The 22,182-nt window shown below is 29.5% G+C and overlaps 3 protein-coding genes across 6 annotated transcripts; all 3 read left to right on the forward strand.

The window, feature by feature from the left end:
• Positions 1 to 524: 524 nt before the first annotated feature.
• Positions 525 to 4,940, forward strand: LOC101217224 (terpene synthase 10). Its single transcript, XM_031880681.1, has 8 exons — positions 525 to 729; positions 1,120 to 1,263; positions 2,124 to 2,394; positions 2,602 to 2,977; positions 3,291 to 3,509; positions 3,882 to 4,020; positions 4,124 to 4,372; positions 4,458 to 4,940. The coding sequence occupies exons 1-8, from the start codon at positions 586 to 588 to the stop codon at positions 4,758 to 4,760; spliced, it is 1,845 nt and encodes a 614-aa protein (XP_031736541.1). The 5' UTR covers positions 525 to 585; the 3' UTR covers positions 4,761 to 4,940.
• A 3,291-nt stretch (positions 4,941 to 8,231) lies between these two features.
• LOC101214342 (terpene synthase 10) lies at positions 8,232 to 12,789 on the forward strand. 2 transcript variants are annotated; one of them, XM_004148424.3, is made up of 8 exons: positions 8,232 to 8,451; positions 9,818 to 9,958; positions 10,121 to 10,385; positions 10,504 to 10,879; positions 11,222 to 11,440; positions 11,773 to 11,911; positions 12,025 to 12,276; positions 12,366 to 12,789. In XM_004148424.3, exons 1-8 carry the CDS (start codon positions 8,293 to 8,295, stop codon positions 12,660 to 12,662), a joined length of 1,848 nt encoding a protein of 615 aa, XP_004148472.3. In that variant the 5' UTR covers positions 8,232 to 8,292; the 3' UTR covers positions 12,663 to 12,789. The 2 variants fall into 2 exon arrangements, with proteins under 2 accessions (XP_004148472.3, XP_031736437.1); XM_031880577.1 differs by having other exon boundaries at positions 10,591 to 10,879; positions 12,366 to 12,682.
• A 3,409-nt stretch (positions 12,790 to 16,198) lies between these two features.
• LOC101214580 (serine acetyltransferase 5) lies at positions 16,199 to 20,001 on the forward strand. Of its 3 annotated transcripts, none has more exons than XM_011651086.2 (3): positions 16,199 to 16,528; positions 18,445 to 18,839; positions 19,286 to 20,001. In XM_011651086.2, exons 2-3 carry the CDS (start codon positions 18,447 to 18,449, stop codon positions 19,775 to 19,777), a joined length of 885 nt encoding a protein of 294 aa, XP_011649388.1. In that variant the 5' UTR covers positions 16,199 to 16,528; positions 18,445 to 18,446; the 3' UTR covers positions 19,778 to 20,001. The 3 variants fall into 3 exon arrangements, with proteins under 3 accessions (XP_011649388.1, XP_011649387.1, XP_031736927.1); XM_011651085.2 differs by having other exon boundaries at positions 16,269 to 16,528; positions 18,417 to 18,839; XM_031881067.1 differs by having other exon boundaries at positions 16,270 to 16,528; positions 18,480 to 18,839.
• Positions 20,002 to 22,182: the final 2,181 nt, after the last annotated feature.

Genomic DNA, 22,182 nt, shown 5'->3' on the forward strand with positions numbered 1-22,182 from the left:
CAATTATTAAATTAAAATTGTGATAAATTTGAACACACTTTGAAATTTTTAATCAACTTCTTTTCACATTAGCCAATCATACACTAATAATATTTAATAAAAAGAAAAAAAGTATGATAGAGATTAAGGTCTAAACTTCATTAAATTAATAAAGAATTAGGAAGGGAAAGGACCATATCAAATATAAATTTAATCGTGACTAAGAACTAAACTTCTTTAGTTAATAGAGATTAGGAAGGCATGGAACCATAAGTTTAATAATTTAAGTTTTTAATTTAGTTTAAGAACAAATGTGAACTAATATTCTATTAGTTTATTTGTGATAAACTAAAGGCGTCAAAATTGACCATTCTCACAATTTAGTACATAAATAAATCTAAAAATGATGAGAGAGATAATGCATGCTAATCATAAAAAAGACCTATGAACTTAAAATATTCAATAAAAGCAATGAAATTCACATGCCATAATTTGTACAAAACTCATCCTTACAAATACTACCCTATTCTTCCACAAGATTAGGCATTAAGAACCTTATACACAAAAGGAAAGAAATTACACAGAGAAAGAAAAACGATTGTTTCAATGTCTCTCGTTTACTTTCGTCTTCCAATTTCTAAATTGTCCATCTCTTGTAGGGTTTTCAATAAAGCTGTTACTGTCATTGGAAAAGTTTCTAACAACTACAATGTTCGACGATATGCAAACCATCAACCTCTTTTTGCAATGGTAATTAATACTATCGATTGTTTGTATTAATAACATCAAATTTATTTATTATTTGAATTCTTTTACTATTATTATTTACCCTTTAGATAGTTTCTTAATCCCGTAAAAGATTAATTCAAATAAGTCATTAGAGTATGATATTTTAGTAACAATGTGATACTAAAAGATGAGTTATGTAGGATAGTAGTTTTTAAAGAGTCTAAGAACAAGTATTATAAGTGGATAGTAACAATTTTTTCATTAATACAAGTGGTTTTTATTTATCTTCTTACCACGATCCTAGTCTAATTTTTTTTCTCACAACTATTATAGAAAGAAGAATGTTTGATCCCCTTCTTATGATAATTTCTAACATATAATTTAAACAACTTGTGACATAAAAATTTTCAGTTGAAATCTAATGGAGTTGGAGATGGGATGTGCTTAAAAGCATCAACACAATCTGATGATAATGTTGTTGTGAGGCAGAGTGCAAATTATCAATCTCCTCTGTGGAAAGATGATTTTATTCAATCATTACATAATGAATTTGGGGTATGTATTGATGCATTATTTTTCTCCTTTTGATCATTTCAATATTATTCTTATGTAAAAATAAAAATATAATAATAATTATAAAAAAAACATCGAAACCCATAGAAACAAAAAAAGTTTTTAAAGAATTATTTAAGACTTATTTGAATTGATTAGAGAAGAAATTTTTTCAAAAGGTCATCTTTTGTATAAACTCTTTATATTTATTTCTTTTAAATTCAGATTGGCTTTTAGACTTTTAGTTTGGCCTCTTCTCTTCTCTTCTTTTATTTTCTAATTTAAATTACCTTATAATATTTTTTTTCAAATACAGTAAAAATTATTAAAAATATTTATAAAATATAATCATCTTTTAGATTCTATCCCTCATCCACGTATGATGATAAAAGGTATAAAATTTATAAAATGTATAAAATTTATGTTCATAGAATTAGAATTTAAAATTTTATTATATTTTATAACTATTTTTATAATTTGCACCTGGAATAATTTTTCATTATTTTTTTTCATAATTTAACCAATAATATGTATTGAGAATTTGTTGTTTAAGTAGTCCCAAAGTATCTTTTAAACTTCTAGTATATAATATGTTTTCATTTTTTTATTTTCTAATTTAAAATTACTTTAAAACACTTTAAAACAATTAGTAGAAGTGTTTCTTTCACTTACAATCTACAATGCTTTTTAATTAGTGCTGTTCTTAAAATTTTCAAAACCCATTTTCCACATTGCAATCCAACCTTAACATTAAAACTTTAAAGAGACTCAAATTAATTAATTAAACCCACTTGTAACTACTATAAGAGCAATGCCCAAATATATTGATCTCAATACAATATGGTCTTTTATGTTAATGTTAGGGAAAAACATATAGAAAACGGTTCAACCAACTCAAAGGAGAAGTTAAAACATTGCTTCGAGAAAGAAGAGACTCTTTAGAACAACTTGAGCTCATTGATGTTTTACAAAGACTTGGAATATCATACCACTTTAAGAGTGAAATTAAAGATATCTTACAAAGAATAAGCAACAAGTTCTATGAAGAGGATGAAAACGAGAAGAAGAATACTCTCTATGCAACGTCTCTTGAATTTCGACTTCTAAGACAACATCAATTTCATATTTCTGAAGGTTAGTGACTTTTTTTAGATAGAGATTTGACACATCCGTAACATCCTCATTATGATTTTGTTATTTATACTTTAAAAAATAATTAGAGTACATGTTCCCCATATATGTAGGTTATTCACCCATATAACATAAATTTTAATTACTTTGAAATACTTCTTAACAAATAACATTATGGTTTTTTTTTTTTTATGAAATTATGGAAAACAGATGTTTTCAATGCCTTCAAAGATGAGATGGGGAATTTCAAAACATGCTTTTACGACGATATAAATGGAATGTTATCTTTATATGAAGCTTCATTCTTATCAACTAAAAGGGAGACTGTTTTAGAGGAAGCAAAATGCTTTACAGTAAAATATCTAAATGAATTCATCAAATCAAGCAAAGATGAACTCAAAGTAGAGATTGTAGAGCATGCCTTGAAGCTTCCTTTACATTGGAGAATAGAAAGATTGGAGGCAAGATGGAGTATTGATATATATGAGAGAGTAGGAACCCTGAATCCTATTCTTCTTGAAATTGCTAAGCTTGATTTCAACATGGTGCAATCTTTTTACCAAGAAGATCTTAAGTATGCATCAAGGTAAGGAGTGACAAAATTCACTTTTATTTTTTAATTTAGGTTATAGAATTGTTACTATTAGTTTTAGTTTTTATGGGTAAATCATGAAGGTAACACTTTTAAGGCTAAAAATTTAGTGGAAATAGTAACATTTAATTTTTTTTATAAATATAGCTAAATTTATCTGTGACATGTTTTTTTATCATTGATACGATCACTAACAGAGTTTGAAACTTGGATTTGGATTAATTTATTATACCTATAATTTTGTTTGTATAGTGCTATATTTGCAATTACTCCTTATTCTAATGACATATTTTTTATGTATAAAAAGTTGGTGGAGAAACACAGAGCTCGGACAAAAATTGAGTTTTGCAAGAGACCAACTGATGGAAAATTTCTTTTGGACACTTGGCATTGGATTTGAACCCGAATCTACATATTTTAGAAGAATGGGTACAAAGATTGTGTCATTGATAACAATGATCGATGATGTTTATGATGTTTATGGCACATTGGATGAACTCAAACTCTTTACAGACGCTATAGAGAGGTAATTTAATCCAATCGTTAATTTGGAAAAAATATTTTTTAAAGAAAATACATAATTAAGTTTTAGGATTTTTTTTCTCCTCATTAACAGTAGATCAATTGTTTGTAAGTCGATAATGATGCCCTAAAAAAGTTTTATATATACTCTTTCTTTCATATCAATGCATCTTTTGAATTTTTGGATATGATAGAGAATGTTAGAGAGGTGTCAACCTCGACATGTGGAGATATCTCGGTGCCCCTAATATATCCCTCTTGTCGTGTAGTTGGATTGTTGAAGAAAAAGTTATATGTATTCGCTTTCCCATGCTATTGTTAACATCCACTTTGGAATCCAATTGAGATCAAATTATCTTCTTAATGGTAATTTTAGGTGGGATATGGCAGCAATGGACCAACTTCCTGAGTACTTGAAACCATGTTTTTTTACTCTCTACAATTCAATAAATGAGATAGCTTATGAAGCACTAATCAACCATGGAGTTGATGTCATGCAATACCTTAAGAAAGTGGTATGGACTTGTAATACAAATTTCAAAATTTCAAATAAACTAAAATCTTTTTTATATAAATTATTGTTAAACTTTATAATCATGTAAATTTTCTGTGGTGCAGTGGGCGGATTTGTGCAAATCTTATTTAATAGAGTCAAATTGGTATCACAGTGGGTATAAACCAACATTTGAAGAATATATGAACAATGCATGGATATCAGTAGCAGGACCAATTATGTTAGTTCATTCATATATTTTTGTAGCATCTCAAATATCAAAGCAAGAATTGGAGAGATTGACAAAATATGAAGATACAATTCGTTGGTCATCAACAATTATGCGACTTGCAAATGACCTATTAACACCCTTGGTAAGTGAAGAACAAAATTAAATTTTGACAACTATATATATTATAAAGTTGACGAACTTTATGTTTATGATACTTTATGATTTAGGATAAACAAAACATTGGTGATGTTCCAAAATCAATTCAATGCTACATGAATGAGACAGGTGGTTCAGAAAAAGAAGCTCGTGAATATGTAAGACATCTAGTAGATGAGTTATGGAAGAAGTTAAATGATGAATATGATGATGAGAAGAGAGTATCCACTCAAGCCATCATTGGCGGCATGTCCAAGAATCTGGCACGAATATCTCAATATATGTATCAGTACGGAGATGGGCGATTCATTGACCATAACAAAACAAAAGAAAGTATAGTGTCTCTTCTTGTTCATCCTATCAGTACTCGTTAATATAGCCAATGTTCATATAGTGATATACTTGTATTTGGAAGAGGTTCAACGAAGTCTTGGATATAATATTTAGATGGATTATTGATGGATTTTAAATCATTGCTTACCATCTCTCAAAAATGATATAATGTAATGTGATTAACTAGATAAATTAAATGATTATTTGGAATGCATATCTCATTCATGCGTTGTTCTTATACTTTTTTTTCGTTATAGTTCTAAGTCGATCTCTTAGAGATCGAACTCAACTACTATCACTATAAGAATTTTTCTTTCTAGGGACAATTTTGCTTAGCAAAGAAATTTTTTTAACACAAATATTTTTTTTTAAAAAAAAAAGCAATTACTTTAAAAATAAACAAAAATAAAAGTTGCATGGAGATAGATCCAACCTAAGGGCACCTAAGGATTTTTCATTTCTAATAATTATAAATATATGACATGCAACCAAAGAAGTTCACACATTTCGTAGTGCTTTTTTTACGTTTCACTTTGCCGTCCATAACTTATGACCATTCTGTTAGATCACACGTATTTGATTTGATTTGATTAATAATATGCAGAGCAGTTTAGAAATTGAAACTCTATTGAGTCCTAAAAAAACTAGTTGTAATAGTTAAAGAACATTTTTAGGGTTAATAACTAATCACATGTGCCAATATCAACAGATCTCATGCTGTACACATACACATACACATAGCCATTATATTTAAGCCAAAACAAAAAAATAATAAGTGAATTTTGTTTTTTTCAATGGTGAATATTTTAAGTTTGACATTTATATATATTCGGCCAATATGAGTGTTATATATATTTGCCTCTGTTTTATTTAATTTTATTTCTTACTTTATCAAAATGGTGAAACACATGTGACTTCTTTCAAATTAATTAAGATAAAGGTCAAAAGCCAAAAGTCACATTTGTACAAAAGCAAAACAACTCCACGTTGAAAACGGGGCTATGACATTAGCAAAAATGAAAAGAACAAATAAAAAGGACCAACTTGGATCAAATTTTGTCCTATTAACTCATATATTTTTAAATATAATCAAATTAATTAATTTATTAATATATATATAGTCTAATATTAGTTTATCACACATATAAGCACTTTTCAAGAAAATTAATTTATAAAAATAAAATATATTTTATACTCTAAAGTAATCATAGACAAAATGGAAGCTAATCATTCATCCTTTCATAATCCTAATATTTTAAAAAGTAAAGGATCTTAAATCCACTTTTAAATATATTAGTTACTATAATATTTGAAATAATTTATAAAATCAAGAAGTAATAACGAATCTAAAATAAATTTAACTGATCGACAATTGACATTATTTCGTTTTAAGAATTTAATCCGTCGATATGGATGATTCTTTTTCTTGATAATGAAATTGAATTTTTCATCACATGTTAAGAAAGAAAAAACTTGGTACTTGTAGTTTTTATGAACAAGAGGATTTACTTCTCCTTCCTCCTTTATTTTTCTACTATCTTTAGAAAAGAACTGTGTAAAATTTTATATACTACTTTTTGGTAGATAAGTGTTATCCAAATAATTTTTGGGCAATCTTTGTTTTTTTAGAAGTGATTGTCTTAGATCTCATGGCAAACAAGAAAAGTAATTGGTTTGTGATTCAAAATAGTTTTGCAAAATAAAGAGTTTAGTAGAGAATAAAAAAATTTTTTTTTTTCCTTTTATTGGATTATAAAACACGTTTGGTTAAATTAATTTGTTGAATTTATAATTAAAATTTTATGTTTGATTGTAAATTTAGAAAAAATAACATATCCTATACTTATAAATTTTTAAAACAAAATTAAAAAAGAAAGTAAAACAAAAATATTAAAAGACATATAATATTTAATCAAACATTGAACACATTTTAAATGAAATAAAAATATTTCTTATAACATTAAATTGAGAAGATTGAAAGTTTGATCTTAAGATTATTTTATATTATAATTAAATTTAGAAAGAAATTATTATAAATGATAAGATTATTTTGAAATATTTATAAAAATGTAGTAAATTTTTAAAATTTTATCCGTAATAAACCTTAATAAATACTAATAAAAAATGTCATATAGTTGAAAATGTGGTAGTAGTTACTATTGATTTCGTACACATTTTTAGTATGAACAAAAATCTCAATTCATTTATGTTAGATGTTAAATAATATTTGAAGATGTGGATGAAAATTTGATCCTATGAATGGATGAAAAGAAACAAAAATCATTAAATCATGGTGGGGTTTACCCAAGCCCCTGCACGGTGGACCCAACGTTTTTAATCACATAATTCAAGGGAAAAATGTGTTGATTTTAACGAGTCACGATTATATTTATTTTTTCTATAAAAATTGTGACATACAAAATAAATCTCTCTTTCGGGTTCTGATCAAAGTCCTACATCAATTAGATAAATGGATGATCTTGATTATATAAAGAGGACAACTATCTCTATTGGTATGAAATTTTTAAGAGGATGTTGTATTCAAAGGGTTTGTTGTCTTAACAACAATTTTTGTATTTTTTCGTGCTCATGTCGTGTTTTCTAATTTATCTTGTTTTATTTTCACTTTCACAACTCCCACTCCCTTCTCTCTCTCTCGCTCAAGTCTCTTTGGCTCTCTTTTCTTATGATCGTGCACTCATCTCTTTTTCTTTTATGCTTTCCAACATCTGTCTCGTTCTGCAACTTCGTCCTCGTTGGACTTGGGCATGATCTCACTCACTGAAGAAGGATTGTGTAATCCAAAGAAGAAGAAAGTTGAACGAAAATCGAGAGAGAAGAAACACTAGATCTAGATGCTCTCAAAATTAATAATTGGAAGAAGAAAAAAGAAAAATAAGAAAGAGAAAGATAGGAGTAATTGTGTAAACTTATTTGAAGATGATGTAACCAATGGGTTAGAAAATCTAGAAGTTTTAGTATAATAGGGCATTTTTCATTTTGGACCTCCAAAGTAGATCACGTAGATCACGTGTCCCATTTTTCTATCAATAACTCAAGATGATTTTAGTAAGAAAAAAAAATTTTAATTTTGAAGTCCTCGTTCTAATTTCCACCTGATAGATAAGGAAATATTAAATAACTCAACACTACCAATTTCAATTGTGTTTATTCTTAAAACTTACATATTTACAGATAACTCTAATGTTTTCTTTTAACTCTAAACTAAACAAGTTTACACCCTAATTAAACACACATATTTCAAACTCAAAAATATTAACTCTAGACTTCAGAACTCAACCAAACGTATATACAAAATATTCCTCAAAATTTGATTACAGTAAAGAAATGTACCTTCACCGACATTTATTTATGTTAAAATATATCTTCACTCACATTTATTTATGTTAAAAAGTGATAATAACTCAATAATTAATTAAAAGATTAAAAAGCATGTGCTAAAAAAACTTCACAAACTTATCTATATAAGGCCAACCAATTCTCCAAATGATGGGCAACTAAGACAACCTTACCAAAAAAAAAAAAAGCAAAAGAGAGAGAAGTACAAAGTGTATGGTCTCAATGGCTCTTCTCCACCTCCCTCTTTCTTCTTCATTCTCTTTTCATGGGGCTGGTCTACCATTGGCTCTTCTCCACCTCCCTCTTTCTTCTTCATTCTCTTTTCATGGGGCTGGTCTACCATCTACAAACTATAAACCTTCTTTTACCATGGTAATATATATAATTTATGAGAACTTTCTTTAAGTCGATCCTTTTTTTTCCCTCTTTTAAGTACTATCTTCAAAATAATAATGATTTTCTTATGTGTTTTCATTATGAGCAACCATACGAGTATTGAACGTCTTTTATCTTTTGTTTGATGACATATGTCATTATTTATCAAGTTACGATCATATGCTAACGTAAAAATTACAAAAAGTTTACATGATGATCAAGGTTGTATCATTTAGTTGTGTGACTAATTAACGAAAACAAATTCAAAAAACTAAAGTTTGATAATCGTTAGGTTTTTGAATTTTTGTTTACGAAACTTATCCTTCTTTTATCTTTCAATATGGTTTTCGTTTTTCTTTTATTAATTGTTTTTTTTTGTCATATTTAAAAATTGATTTTCTTTAAAAGAAATTTCAAACACATGGTTTAGGAGAGAGAAAAGAAGAATGTGGGAGGATATATGAATTTGTTAAATTCTCATGGTTTTGGATCAAATTCACATTTAGTTCTCCTCTATCATATGGAGAACATGGACCCTCAAATATAGCGAAACATTAGACTTTATTTTGTATTTTCACCCTCTTACTTACAAATTTTACGTCTCTCATTATTTTTACTTCTTTGTACAAATTTGTAACTCGTCCAACTTACTCATTTAAGGGCCGTTTGACTCTCAGAATATGAAAGAGTGGTAGCTCACTCCATGTTTGCTCCAAGGATTATCATAATCTTAGTATTAGGACTATTCTACTTCTTATTACTTTATCTACGTTCCACAAAACTATAATAACTACATTTCAAACCTCTTCTAAAAATACATGTTTTGGGTGTGCTTTTTAAGCAAACAAAATCACTTTTCTCACTGTTCAAGTTGTCTGCAAGTTGTGGGTTTAATTGAATTGACAAAAGTGATACAGTTATTGCAAGTGGTCGGTTTTATTTGGAAAGTGATACAGTTTATGCAAGTGATCGATTTTCTTTCCAATTAAAACATGTATAAATTTGATGTCATTTCAACCTCTATTATCATGGGGGACCTAACTGGCTCCGTTGTATTGGAGTATTTATGTGGTTAGAAGTAGAGATCAGATACGTTTTTTCTTTTCCAAGTTTGAACCAATATTTTCATGAATACGATAGATGGCATTACAGTAATTTCAATATATAGGGAAATGTGTAAATTTAAGAAACAATTATAGATATTAGAAATAAAATTCAAAGTATTTTACATAAATAACAACCCAATATAAAAAATTTGTAAACTATATCATGTTATTTTTTTCCCAGAGAAATTGCGAGTTACATACTTTTTTCTTTATTTTTCTCTAACGTGTTTCAAATTGGTGGCATACAAATATTGCAGTTAAAATATGTTGTGATTGAACGTGGAATGTGCATAAAAGCATCGATACAAAGTGGTGATGTTATTGTGAGGCAGTGTGCAAATTACAGTCCTCCTCTGTGGAAAGATGATTTTATTCAATCATTACATAGTAAATTCAAGGTATGGTTTCTTTGAAGAACTGCAGAACTGCACTTGTTTGTTATTATTGATCTATTCAATGCGAAGAAATAGTCACACATACATTATGTTATTTTTGTAAATAAGTTATTTCGTTTTGTTATGTTTAAAAATACTTCATGCTACATGTTAATTGATATTCAGGGAGAAGTATATAGAAGACGATTTAGTCAACTAAAAGGACAAGTTCAAATGTTACTAAAAGAAGAAAGAGACTCTTTGGAGCAACTCGAACTCATTGATGCCTTACAAAAGCTTGGAATATCGTACCACTTTGAGAGTGAAATTAAAAAAATACTAGAGAGAATAAGCAACAAGTTTCTTAAAAAGGACAAGGAGAAGAATAGTTTCTATGCAACATCTCTTCAATTTCGACTTTTAAGACAACACCAATTTGATATTTCTGAAGGTTGGCATTTTTTTTTAGTACGATGTGAATCAAGATATTATCCAAATATGGAGGGTGTACTTTGAAATAATCTTTAAGAAATAATATTCTGTTTTTTTAAAAAAAAAATTATGGACAGGTGTTTTCAATGCCTTCAAAGATGAGATGGGGAATTTTAAAACATGCTTTTGTGAAGATATAAATGGAATGTTATCTTTATATGAAGCTTCATTCTTATCAACTAAAGGGGAGACTGTTTTAGAGGAAGCAAAATGCTTTGCAGTAAAATATCTAAATGAATTCATCAAATCAAGCAAAGATGAACTCAAAGTAGAGATTGTAGAGCATGCCTTGAAGCTTCCTTTACATTGGAGAATAGAAAGATTGGAGGCAAGATGGAGTATTGATATATATGAGAGAATAGGAACCCTATATCCTATTCTTCTTGAAATTGCTAAACTTGATTTCAACATGGTGCAATCTATTTATCAAGAAGATCTTAAGTATGCATCAAGGTATGAGTGAAAAAATTTATTCTTTTTCAATTAGTTTATAGAGTTAATTATTCTTTTTGGTTCAACTACAAATTTGGTCGGTATATTGTTTGTACAAAGTTAGAATTTATTATTTTTTATAGTTTGTTAAAACCCGTCGAATAGTTTCTATGGTTTGAAAAAACCTGATATATGAAACTATTTTGGATGCTTTTATGGAACTATAGCTAGGGACAAAATTCCAATTGTAACTATACGATCTAAATTCTAACTTTTCTTAAATTATAGGGTCCGTATTTAATTTTAACTTTATTTCTATTGATTCGGTGCATTATTCTAATGAACTTTTTTTTATGTATAAAGTTGGTGGAGAGACACAGAGCTAGGTGAAAAGATGAGCTTTGCAAGAGACCAACTGATGGAAAACTTCTATTGGACCGTAGGCATTGGATTTGAACCTGAGCTTTCATATTTTAGAAGAATGGGCACAAAGATTGTGGCATTAATTACAATGATCGATGATGTTTATGATGTTTATGGCACATTGGATGAACTCAAACTCTTTACAAATGCCATAGAGAGGTAAGCTAATCAATGATTAAAAGAAAAAGGTTAGATTAAGATTATAATTAATTCGTCGTAGATTTTTTCTAAAAAGATTCGCAAAGACCCAAGTTTAAGGTCTTTGTTAATTAAATCCATAAACTATAAGTTTAAGGTCTTTGTTAATTAAATCTATAAACTATAACCAGTGCCTAACACTTCTTCAATCGTGTCGAGCTTGTCACCTAAATCATTCTTATCAATATGCATCCTAGTTTTATTTGCTTAGACATTATTAATTGTATATGTTCAAATTGTTTGAAAATAGAACTGATATCTAATTCTCTCTTTTTAATCAATGGTAATTTTAGGTGGGATATTGGAGCAATGGACCAACTTCCCGAGTACTTGAAACAATGTTTCTTGACTCTCTACAATTCAATAAATGAGATAGCTCATGAAGCACTAATCCACCATGGAGTTGATGTCATGCAATACCTTAAGAAAGTGGTATGGACTTGTAATATAAATTTCAAACTTTCAAATAAACTAAGTTTTTTTTTTCTTTTGTATTAGTTATTGTCAAACTTTATAAACATGTTAAATTTTTGTCTATGGTGCAGTGGGCAGATTTGTGCAAATCTTATTTAATAGAGTCAAATTGGTATCACAGTGGGTATAAACCAACATTTGAAGAATATATGAACAATGCATGGATATCAGTAGCAGGACCAATTATGTTAGTTCATTCATATATTTTTGTATCATCTCAAATATCAAAGCAAGAATTGGAGAGATTGACAAAATATGAAGATACAATTCGTTGGTCATCAACAATTATGCGACTTGCAAATGACCTATTAACACCCGTACCGGTAAGTGAAGAATAACGTAACATTTCATTTTGACAACCATATATTATGTAATGTTGATTAACTTTATGTTATGATATTTTATGATTTAGGATGAACAAAACATTGGTGATGTTCCAAAATCAATTCAATGCTACATGAACGAAACAGGCAGTTCAGAGAAAAATGCTCGTGTTTATATAAAACATATGGTGGATGAGTTATGGAAGAAGTTAAATGAACATGATGATGAGAAACTTGTGTCCTCACAACCCTTCGTCAAGATGTCTAAGAATCTGGCACGAATATCTCAATGTATGTATCAATATGGAGATGGAGATATGTTAGATTACAACAAGACAAATGAAAGTGTGGTGTCTCTTCTTGTAACACCTATTATCATTCATTAATATAACTAACAATTAAAAAATTGTAACACTTCGAGTTTAGCTGGGAACGTGATTGAAGTGATATCACCATGTAGAATGAGATTGATCATAAGAACATGAAAGTATTTAAGAAAGATTTTTACTGCAAGTGTACATTTCTCATTTACTAAATTTCAAATGTTGTTTACACCTAATCATATCAATTGGAAAAAGGCCAATAAATTTGTCTTAACTAACACTAATTATATCAATCCAATTGATGAGAAACATACAAATCCAAATTGTTTGGGCCTATGTATGAAGCTTTTATCAAATGATAATTGTAATTGATGACCATTTGAGGAATAATAATTAAGGAAATAGTAATATTTTAAAAAAATTGCAAATATAGCAAAACTATCGCTGATAGACTTGTATCGTTGATAAACTCATATGATCTATCCGTGATAGACCAATATTTACAACATAGTCTATCAGTGATAGACTTGTATCATTGATAGAATTTGACAAATTTTGCTATATTTGCAAATTTTTTAAAATGTTGCTATATACTTAATTATTTTGAATCTAATTATTAAATTTGCTACTATCCCTTTATCAAACCACATGGGTAAATTTCAATTAGCCATAATGTAACACCTTAGGTCCAAGATTCGGTATTCGGATATCTGACATTCCCCTACGACCTAGCAACATCATCCTTACTTATGTATATATGTTATTAGAGGTCTATTAGAGTAAAAGTCGGTAAATTCTAATTAGCCATTATTGAAATGAAAGTTATCTCCACAAACCAACATGAGTCATTTCAAGATGCTTTATTCTCACTAACATGATCACTCTCATTCAAATGTGTGATACCGATTTATTATTCATGTACCCCTCCTAAACTCAGGGCATTACACATAAGACCTAAATTTTAACTTCTTCCGACAAAATGTAGAGAAAATTTTCATATAAATTTTATAATACTATAAAATAATAATTTACAAATTTTTTAATAATACCAAATATATATCTAAAAATTAGCACGAAATACAACTTTTAGGTGTTTTGCTAAATATAAAAACAACCCAAAGGGTAAATTGTGGAAAAAAACTCAATATCAAACGTCCAATAAGTAGATAAATTAGGTTTAATTTGAAAAGAACAAGAAATAGACTAGAATTTGAGGGTAGAGAATCCACCTTTTCTTTTAAATTGAAATAAAATTAACTAAAATATTAATAAATATGATATGTATCACTATTTAATTTATTAATAATAAACAATGATAACGTTGTTAATTCAACATTCAAAATGTAGAGCGTTATATCAATTATACAGATGATAAAGTTTTGCTATATTTATAATTATTTTTTTTATAGTTTTATTTAAAACAAAGGGCATTTGCACTCGTGGCAAAATATAAAATGAAAACTAAGTCCATGACCTAACCTTTTCAATTTTGCAAGAATGACAAATTATCAGGCTCAGTTCAATTGAAATTTTTGGATGACCAAAATGTCCTCAAAGTGAAAAATGTGTAACTGCATTTGATTACGACATGATTGCTATCTGATTCTCATCTTATTACCACTAATGATCAATTATATCGACTATTATTTGATTGTTGTTTGATTGTCATTTGATGTACATTATTATCTAATCATTAATGATACTGATTTACCATCTCATTATTATTTAATTTAATATTATAACATTTACTATCTACTGACCTTTTTTTTTTATATATATAATTACTAAGTAGTTTATCGATATCTTTCATCTTTTGTCAATGATTAAGTAGTTTCTAATTACCATCATGTTGTCATATGATTACTTTTCTTTTCTTTTGTTTTTGTCAATTGGTAAGAATTTTTTCTATTAACATTATGATTGTCATATGATTACCTTATATATATTTTTTTTATTAATTTCTATCCAATTTATCTGATTATTCTTCATTTTATAATTTACATAATATTATCAATCATCTCATTGTCACTATGAAAAATGACCATTATTGGAAACTTAACCATAACGACAAAATATTGAGATAATATCACTTGATTACCTTCTGATTGTCATTTAGTTATTTTTTTTCAAGATTGAAATCTAATTGGCATAAGATTATCATATGATTGACATGTGACTGTTTTATAAATTGACCTAAAAAAATATACAAGGTTGAGTAATTAACCTACCTAAAGTAATATTGTTCTCCTCAATTAAAATAGTTTGTCTTGATTTGTACATGATTCCACGATACCATTCAAATAGAAAACATAATGAGAAGGTATCATACACAAGAAAACAAGACACCATGAAATATCTTTTTTTTTTCTTTCTAAAACATATTAAGAAAAAAAACTAATTAACATGTGATTATCGTACGATGATTGAAATGTGATAATTGACATGTGATTATCATATGATTGAAATGTGATTGACATGTAATTGACATCTGATTATCATATAATTATCTTTTAAATTGACTTTAAAAAAAATATAAAATGTTTAGTAATTAACCTACTAAAGTAATATTGTACAGTTCAATTAATAGGATAGTGTGTTGCCAACGAACAAAAATTAAACTAAAATCAGATAGAAATCAAATGTTAATCAAACTAAAAATTTAAAATATGTACGTATCCTTACTTTCATTGTTTGTGGTTATATTTACAAATTGTAAACATAACCACACCTAAAATGTATAGAAGAAAAAAAATGCATATCGAAGAAAGAAATTAAACTAAAAAATAACCCATTGTGCAATTTTAAAGAAAACCCTAAAAAAATTAAAGTAAGTAACAAAAGAAATGGTACAATAAGACCAGAGATCAACGAAATAATACAATAACACAAAATCATAAACGACAAAATTAGAAGATAATGTTGAAGTAACAGAGAGGAAGAAAAAGAAGAAAATCATATCAGAAATCACAAAAAAAGGAAAGACTGAAATCGAATGTAAAAGGAGACTGAAAATTAAAAGATTACAGAGGAAGAATTTGAGAAAAAGAAAAGAAATAAAAGGAAAATAAAATTTATGAAATTCCAATATGAAAACGAAAAAAGAAGAAAGAAACACGAAAAAAGAAGAAAGTTAGGGGTAGTTTTGGAAATTTTAAAATATTTAACAAATTAAATATAGAGAAACTTTTAAAAATATTAAATTTTAGGTGCGATAAAATTCAAAATTTGGTTATAATTTATAAATATTTTAATTTATTTTATTATTTAAAAAAATGTTTCTCAAATATAATAATTTGAACATCTATTGCAATAAAATAATTGTATTTTTGTCTTATTAAATTAAAAAGAAATTAATAAATGTTGAATAAAAGGAAAATAATTGAATGAAAAAAGTAATTAAACTATAAAAGAAATTAAAAATAATATTTAAGTATATAACATTTTAAAAAAAAAGTTGTATATACAGTTCATGTACCTATCGATGCTTATAGAAATCATAAACTAAGATCGATGTATCCTTATAGAAATCATAAACTAAAATTTTTAAGATGATGGATCGTGGATAAATTGATATGATTAATATATTTTAACACGTTTTTTGGAGTATTTGTAAATTTGTAAAAGGTTTGATATATATGCAAATTTTTATGAAACCAATTCCTATATTTAGAATTATAAAAAAGAAAAAAGAAAAATTAAAGCTCTGACGAATCTCATCCATTTCTTTCTCTTCTTCTCTCCTCCGGTTCTTGGAAAACTCCACCCCTAGTCCTCTGTTGGCCGGACCAGCTTCAACCTTCAAGAAGCTTCCGGCGGCGCCTGCACCGCAGCCTCTTTGACGATTGCCACCTTCCAGGTAGCCACGCCACTCTTTTCCAGAGAACCCACGGCGTTTGACGATTTCAGCGATTTGGTATCACCAACCCAAGGTTCGACATTTACCCAGTCTTTGTAGGCCTAGATTTTAGTTACCCACTTCTTAACGCCTCCAATTATGTAGGATTAATCGTAGTTGGACATGTTCTAGGAAGGATTCAAGTGCCTTTCGATAAGATTTAGTGCGGAAAACACTGAGTTTCACTGAAGACCTAAGCTTTTTTCTTATTTGGTAAGATTTAGGTGGTAAACACCTGATTGGAGCTTTTTGAACGGAAAATTCTCTATTTCTAGTTCGAAATTGTTTCAAAATTTACCACAAAAGCTTCTGGTTGTTTTTGGGTTAGAACATCTTTACTGAACATCCTTTAGAACTCTAAATAAGGTTTTGGACTGAGTTTTGACCTTAGAGCCTTGGTCCTATGGTTTAGGGGCCTTCCGGATTGCTTTAGGAGCACTTTATCTAAGTGAAGTTCTATTCGATGGGTCTGTTTTCTCATTGATAGATGAGTGCTTTACTTGCGTTATATCTATTTTCTATGATGTAAATGCTTTATGTTCTCGAATTATGTGTTTTTGGCATTTAAGCATGTTGTATTGTTGCATTAATATTCATGTTGATGTGCTATTATCTGACCCTATGTTAATGAGTGAGCATAACCCGTTGCTATGCATATGATTTATGGTGAGAGCGTGTTATGATATATAATTAAATTTACCTTTATCCATCAGTTTAAGCTTTTGGGTTGAATTGGTGATTTAAGATGGGATCAGAGCAGGGGTCTAGGTAGGTCCTGTGTTCAAGCCAATGCATTTTTGTATTCTCCCTATTTAATGTTCATTTCCTCTTGTTGGGCCTTCTTCATATTTTGAGCTCACAAGTAAGAGGGAGTGTTATGATGTATTTACCTTCACCCATCATCAACTTAAGCTTTTGGGTTGAATTGGTGATTCAAACTATCATTCTACATGATTTTGACTTGAGCATTGCTTAGAAAAGCATGCATTCTGAAGAGTTTGTATGAGAAAAATGTTAGAGTTCCTTGTGTATTTATGAAGGAAAGTTGGGTGAATATAAGTTTTTCTTGAATAAAAATGATCAAGGGGTTGCATGTTGCATCTTACTGTTGGATTTAGAGGAGCATCAATGCTTTGGATAAAAATGGCCAAGGATTGGTGGGATAAGTCTAGAATGAGTATGTAGGTTAGCCATCAAATGTCTTAAATAAAAATGATCTAGAGGCATTGTTGAGTTTAAGGACTTGGACAAAAATGGTCAAGAGTCAAGCATTTAGTTTTGTTGAGAACTTTGAAGTCCAGAATAAACAAGGTGAAAGGTAAACATATCTTGAAGGAATCAGTCTCAAATAGTCTTAGTGTGTCCTAAATATGAATGTTGAGTGAGCTTTTCAAGCTTAAATAGAGAATGCATTACATGATATGTTGATTCGTGTGTTAGCATGTTATAGCTGTTGTTTATTTTTCATGTTAAACGAGCATGTATAAGTGTTGTGGATAACATGATGTGTAGATAAGTTACCAATTATCTTGTTGATGGTCTGATTCTCACACCTGCAATAGTTGAACTAAAAAAGGCAGTGTTTTGTTTAGAAAGAAAAATATAAATTGACAACAAAAAGGGCATCTTTGTAAGTTGTCCGTTTAAAGGTCCCTCTTGTAAATGTTGCATGTCAATAATTTTTGCATGGTAGCTTTCAACTTGTGATGAAATTGGGATGTTTTTGGAACCAAGCGGAAACTACTCTCCTTGTTAAATTGGTAGCCGGCCCATTGAATTTTAAATTTTCATTTCATTCCCTGTATCAATTTGTAGTTTTGTCACTGTACTTCCATTTTTTTGGCAGAGTTAATTCCTGGTTTAGGTCCATAGGATTCTAGATTTTGATTTCGTCTCCCCTCGTTATTGGCTATATTTTGTAGTTTAGTCACTGTAATTCCATTTTTCCAGCCATGCCAATCGGTGAGCTTCGATTTTCATCTCAGTCTCCGACAGCAGTGGTGGATTCTACTATGAATAATGATGAGACATGGCTCTGGGGGCAAATCAAAGCAGAGGCACGGCAAGATGCGGAGTCAGAGCCAGCCCTGGCTAGCTATCTCTACTCGACAATTTTGTCGCATTCATCACTCGAGAGATCACTTTCGTTTCATTTGGGGAACAAACTCTGCTCTTCCACGCTTCTTTCCACTCTACTTTACGATCTTTTCCTCAACGCTTTCTCCACTGATTATGGTCTACGATCAGCTGCTGTCGCTGATTTGCGAGCAGCTCGTGAACGGGACCCAGCCTGTGTTTCATATTCACATTGCCTTCTCAATTACAAAGGTTTCTTAGCCTGCCAGGTGAGAAATTGCACGTTTCAATTTCCTTTTGAATTTGGTGAAAATGACGTTTTTCTGTAAGTTGAACTATTTGGGATTATCTACTTTGCCTTAAAACAGAGGTTCTTAGGGTTCATTTTGATGATTTTGAAAGTTGAGGTGTTCTTAGATTTGATCAGTCTGTTCATTGTTCTATTTATTCTTCAAAGATTGTGATTTTGTGAGTTGACTGGAGACTACTTTTCCACATTTAAAGCAGAAGGCAGAATTAAAATAACGATATATCAAATAAAGAATAATGGCTTCCTTTTCACATGATGATTCTTTGTTGGATATATATTCATGTCTTGGGAAAAGTTACTAAATGTCAAAAACACCTTTTATGTTTAAATGATTTATGAAGTTCAAAGTCAGCTTTGTGTTTCGTTTGTCACTATCCTTAATACAGCAAGTCATTTCTCTTTTAGGCTCATCGTGTGGCTCACAAGCTGTGGAATCAATCACGTAGGCCGCTAGCACTAGCACTTCAATCACGCATTGCTGATGTCTTTGCTGTCGACATTCATCCTGCAGCAAGAATTGGGAAAGGCATTCTGTTCGATCATGCTACTGGTGTAGTGGTTGGTGAGACAGCAGTGATAGGCAACAATGTCTCAATTCTTCATCATGTCACACTGGGAGGGACAGGAAAGATGTGTGGAGACAGACATCCAAAGATTGGGGATGGTGTCTTAATTGGCGCTGGAGCAACCATTCTCGGCAATGTGAAGATTGGAGAAGGAGCTAAAATTGGGGCAGGATCTGTGGTGCTCATTGATGTGCCACCACGAACAACTGCCGTGGGAAATCCCGCAAGGCTGGTGGGGGGGAAGGAGAAACCATCGCAGCTCGAGGATATTCCTGGAGAATCCATGGATCATACTTCTTTCATATCCGAATGGTCAGATTACATAATTTGATAGTGTTTTATACAAATGAGTGGTTCTACATTTTCGTCTCTCCGGCATTGCAACTGTGGATTTTACTTTCCATTTATGCCCTTGTGATTACAATAACCATTAGAGCAGATACATCGACACTCTTTTAGGGGAGGCTTCCCCTGTAGTATATTCACACTCTTTTGCAACTTCTTATCAGAGAATACATTTTGGCAAATAAATAAAATGCAATAACTTAACAAATAGCATGAATGTCTTTTCTTTCTCCTCCTCTTCTTCTTGGCATTCACCATCATAGAAATTATTTCTGTTCACTCAGAGTCTCTTGTTTATCATTTAGATTAAGTTGTGTTTGCCACTAATATTACTTTGGACTTGGTGAGAGGAATGGAACAAACAAGTGATTCTGAAGTTGGTATTTCATGGATGCTATGCCACTTAACAGATAGGTGCCCTCTTTTATTTCTGTTAAACAGCCTTGATAAATAAAGATAATACACGATCCTTAGTCTCATGTTCTTCAATAGTGTGCCCATCTCTATGTTGGTAGACAGTATGAGAAATTCTAGCAAGAATTGAAACAATTTCAACGAAACCCTTACAGAATAATGGTGAATTATTCAAAGCGTGTACTTCTTCATTCATTTTTTTCCACAATTCCATAATCAAATCCTTTATGTATTGTCTTGCTTCTTGTTCTGACGCATCTGTGTCATTCATGTAACATTGTATAGATTTAGCAACATCTCCTCTCTTTCCTTCCTCCTATTTAAGATTTAGAGAAATTTGATTATCAATACTAAGAAATATTTATTAATACTATATATAAAGAAGATAAAATTTAAAACGAACTATACAGATGATGAAGCTAAGTCATTAGCAAGACGAAATATGATGGATGAATGTTGAATAATACGAGGGTAATGTTGTAAGCATTTCAAAGCCTCAATTGTCAATGAGTTTGTGGTAAAGACATAAGCATGAGCAAGAAGAAGAGATCCTGATACTGAAACCCAAGCATTCTCTAGATACTCTTGGAATGTTGGTTTGTAATTTGTGTAATACCACTTTGCTTCTATAAAAAATGCTTTGCATAAATCTATCCACTACAATATTTAATGGAGGATTAGTTGATAAGAATACTTTGGTATAACGATGAAAAAAAAAGTTTGGAATTAGAATAAAAGTTACCATTTTCTTAAAATATTGAATGACATTGACTTCATGATCATTGAGTAGTTTGAAAGCCATATCGTTGATGGTGTTGTGGAGAGTAATAAAACATAATTTCATGTAGTTAGGCAAGGGATCAATTGCTGCAATATCCCATCTGAAAATACAATATTTGTGGAAGATTGTTTCAATCAGAAGAAGAAAAAAACTCAATCACAAACTCCAATTAATTGATACACCAAGAAAATGGGTTTATAAGATATATTATGTACTTCCCTCGTAGCCAATTCTCTTTCCTCTGCAACAAACTACTTCGTCCTCGACATCACCTCTATCGACATCTTCATCAAGCAGATTGTTGAATAGATAGTGGCGCCGAGGAGATAGTGGAGTTCACCCACCAATTCAACCTTTGATGAGATTCAGAGGGAGGATAGAAGGTGATTTATATTAAAACCACACCATTTTTGTCCATGAAAATATTCATGAGTATAAAACAATATTAATGCACCAAATTCTGAAATTGGGTCGACACAACATATCTATGTCGACATTTTCTTAAAAAAATGTAGACATATAGTTCGAAATTCTTGTGGTGCATGTTAATCATGAAAGCGATTTTTTTTTTTTTTAATGAAATTTAATTAATTTAATGGTTTTTTAGTATAGAAACCTTTTTAAGTATATTTTTGAAAGTTTTAGAGTAAAAACTAACTAAATTTCGAACGTTAGAAACCAAAGAATATGACATACGTAAAAAGTTATTTTATCTGAAAGTTCAAAATTGTTCTTGAACTCAGCAGGTTTGGAGAAAAGTATTCATCACTTTTTTTCTTACTCTTTTGCTTTCTCAATTAAATTAATCTATAATAAGGGAGTTTTTTCTTTTGTAAAAAAAGATTAAATTAAAATTACATACTATTTTAATATATTCTTCTTTTAGTTCAACTTCAACAATTGTGGGATGCGAAACAAACCGTTCATGAAATTTTGATATTGAATTATGTTTAATTAATTTGTCTTTTTTTTTTTATTAAATTATTCAATTGAGTTTAAACCTAAAATCACAACATTCCTATCAATCTTGTCCAAATATTTTAATTTTAGCTAATAAATATCTTGTTTTCTAAATAAATTATAGAAAATTATATTGAATTTTATTGTTTTTTTATAAAAATTAGTACATACCAGATTTTGTTTAAAAAGTATTTTGTAAGGTACGTTAATATTCATTAAACCTTTTCAAAGGATAA

The sequence above is a fragment of the Cucumis sativus genome, chromosome 2, assembly GCF_000004075.3.
Source record: "Cucumis sativus cultivar 9930 chromosome 2, Cucumber_9930_V3, whole genome shotgun sequence".
NCBI classification, from domain to species: domain Eukaryota; kingdom Viridiplantae; phylum Streptophyta; class Magnoliopsida; order Cucurbitales; family Cucurbitaceae; genus Cucumis; species Cucumis sativus.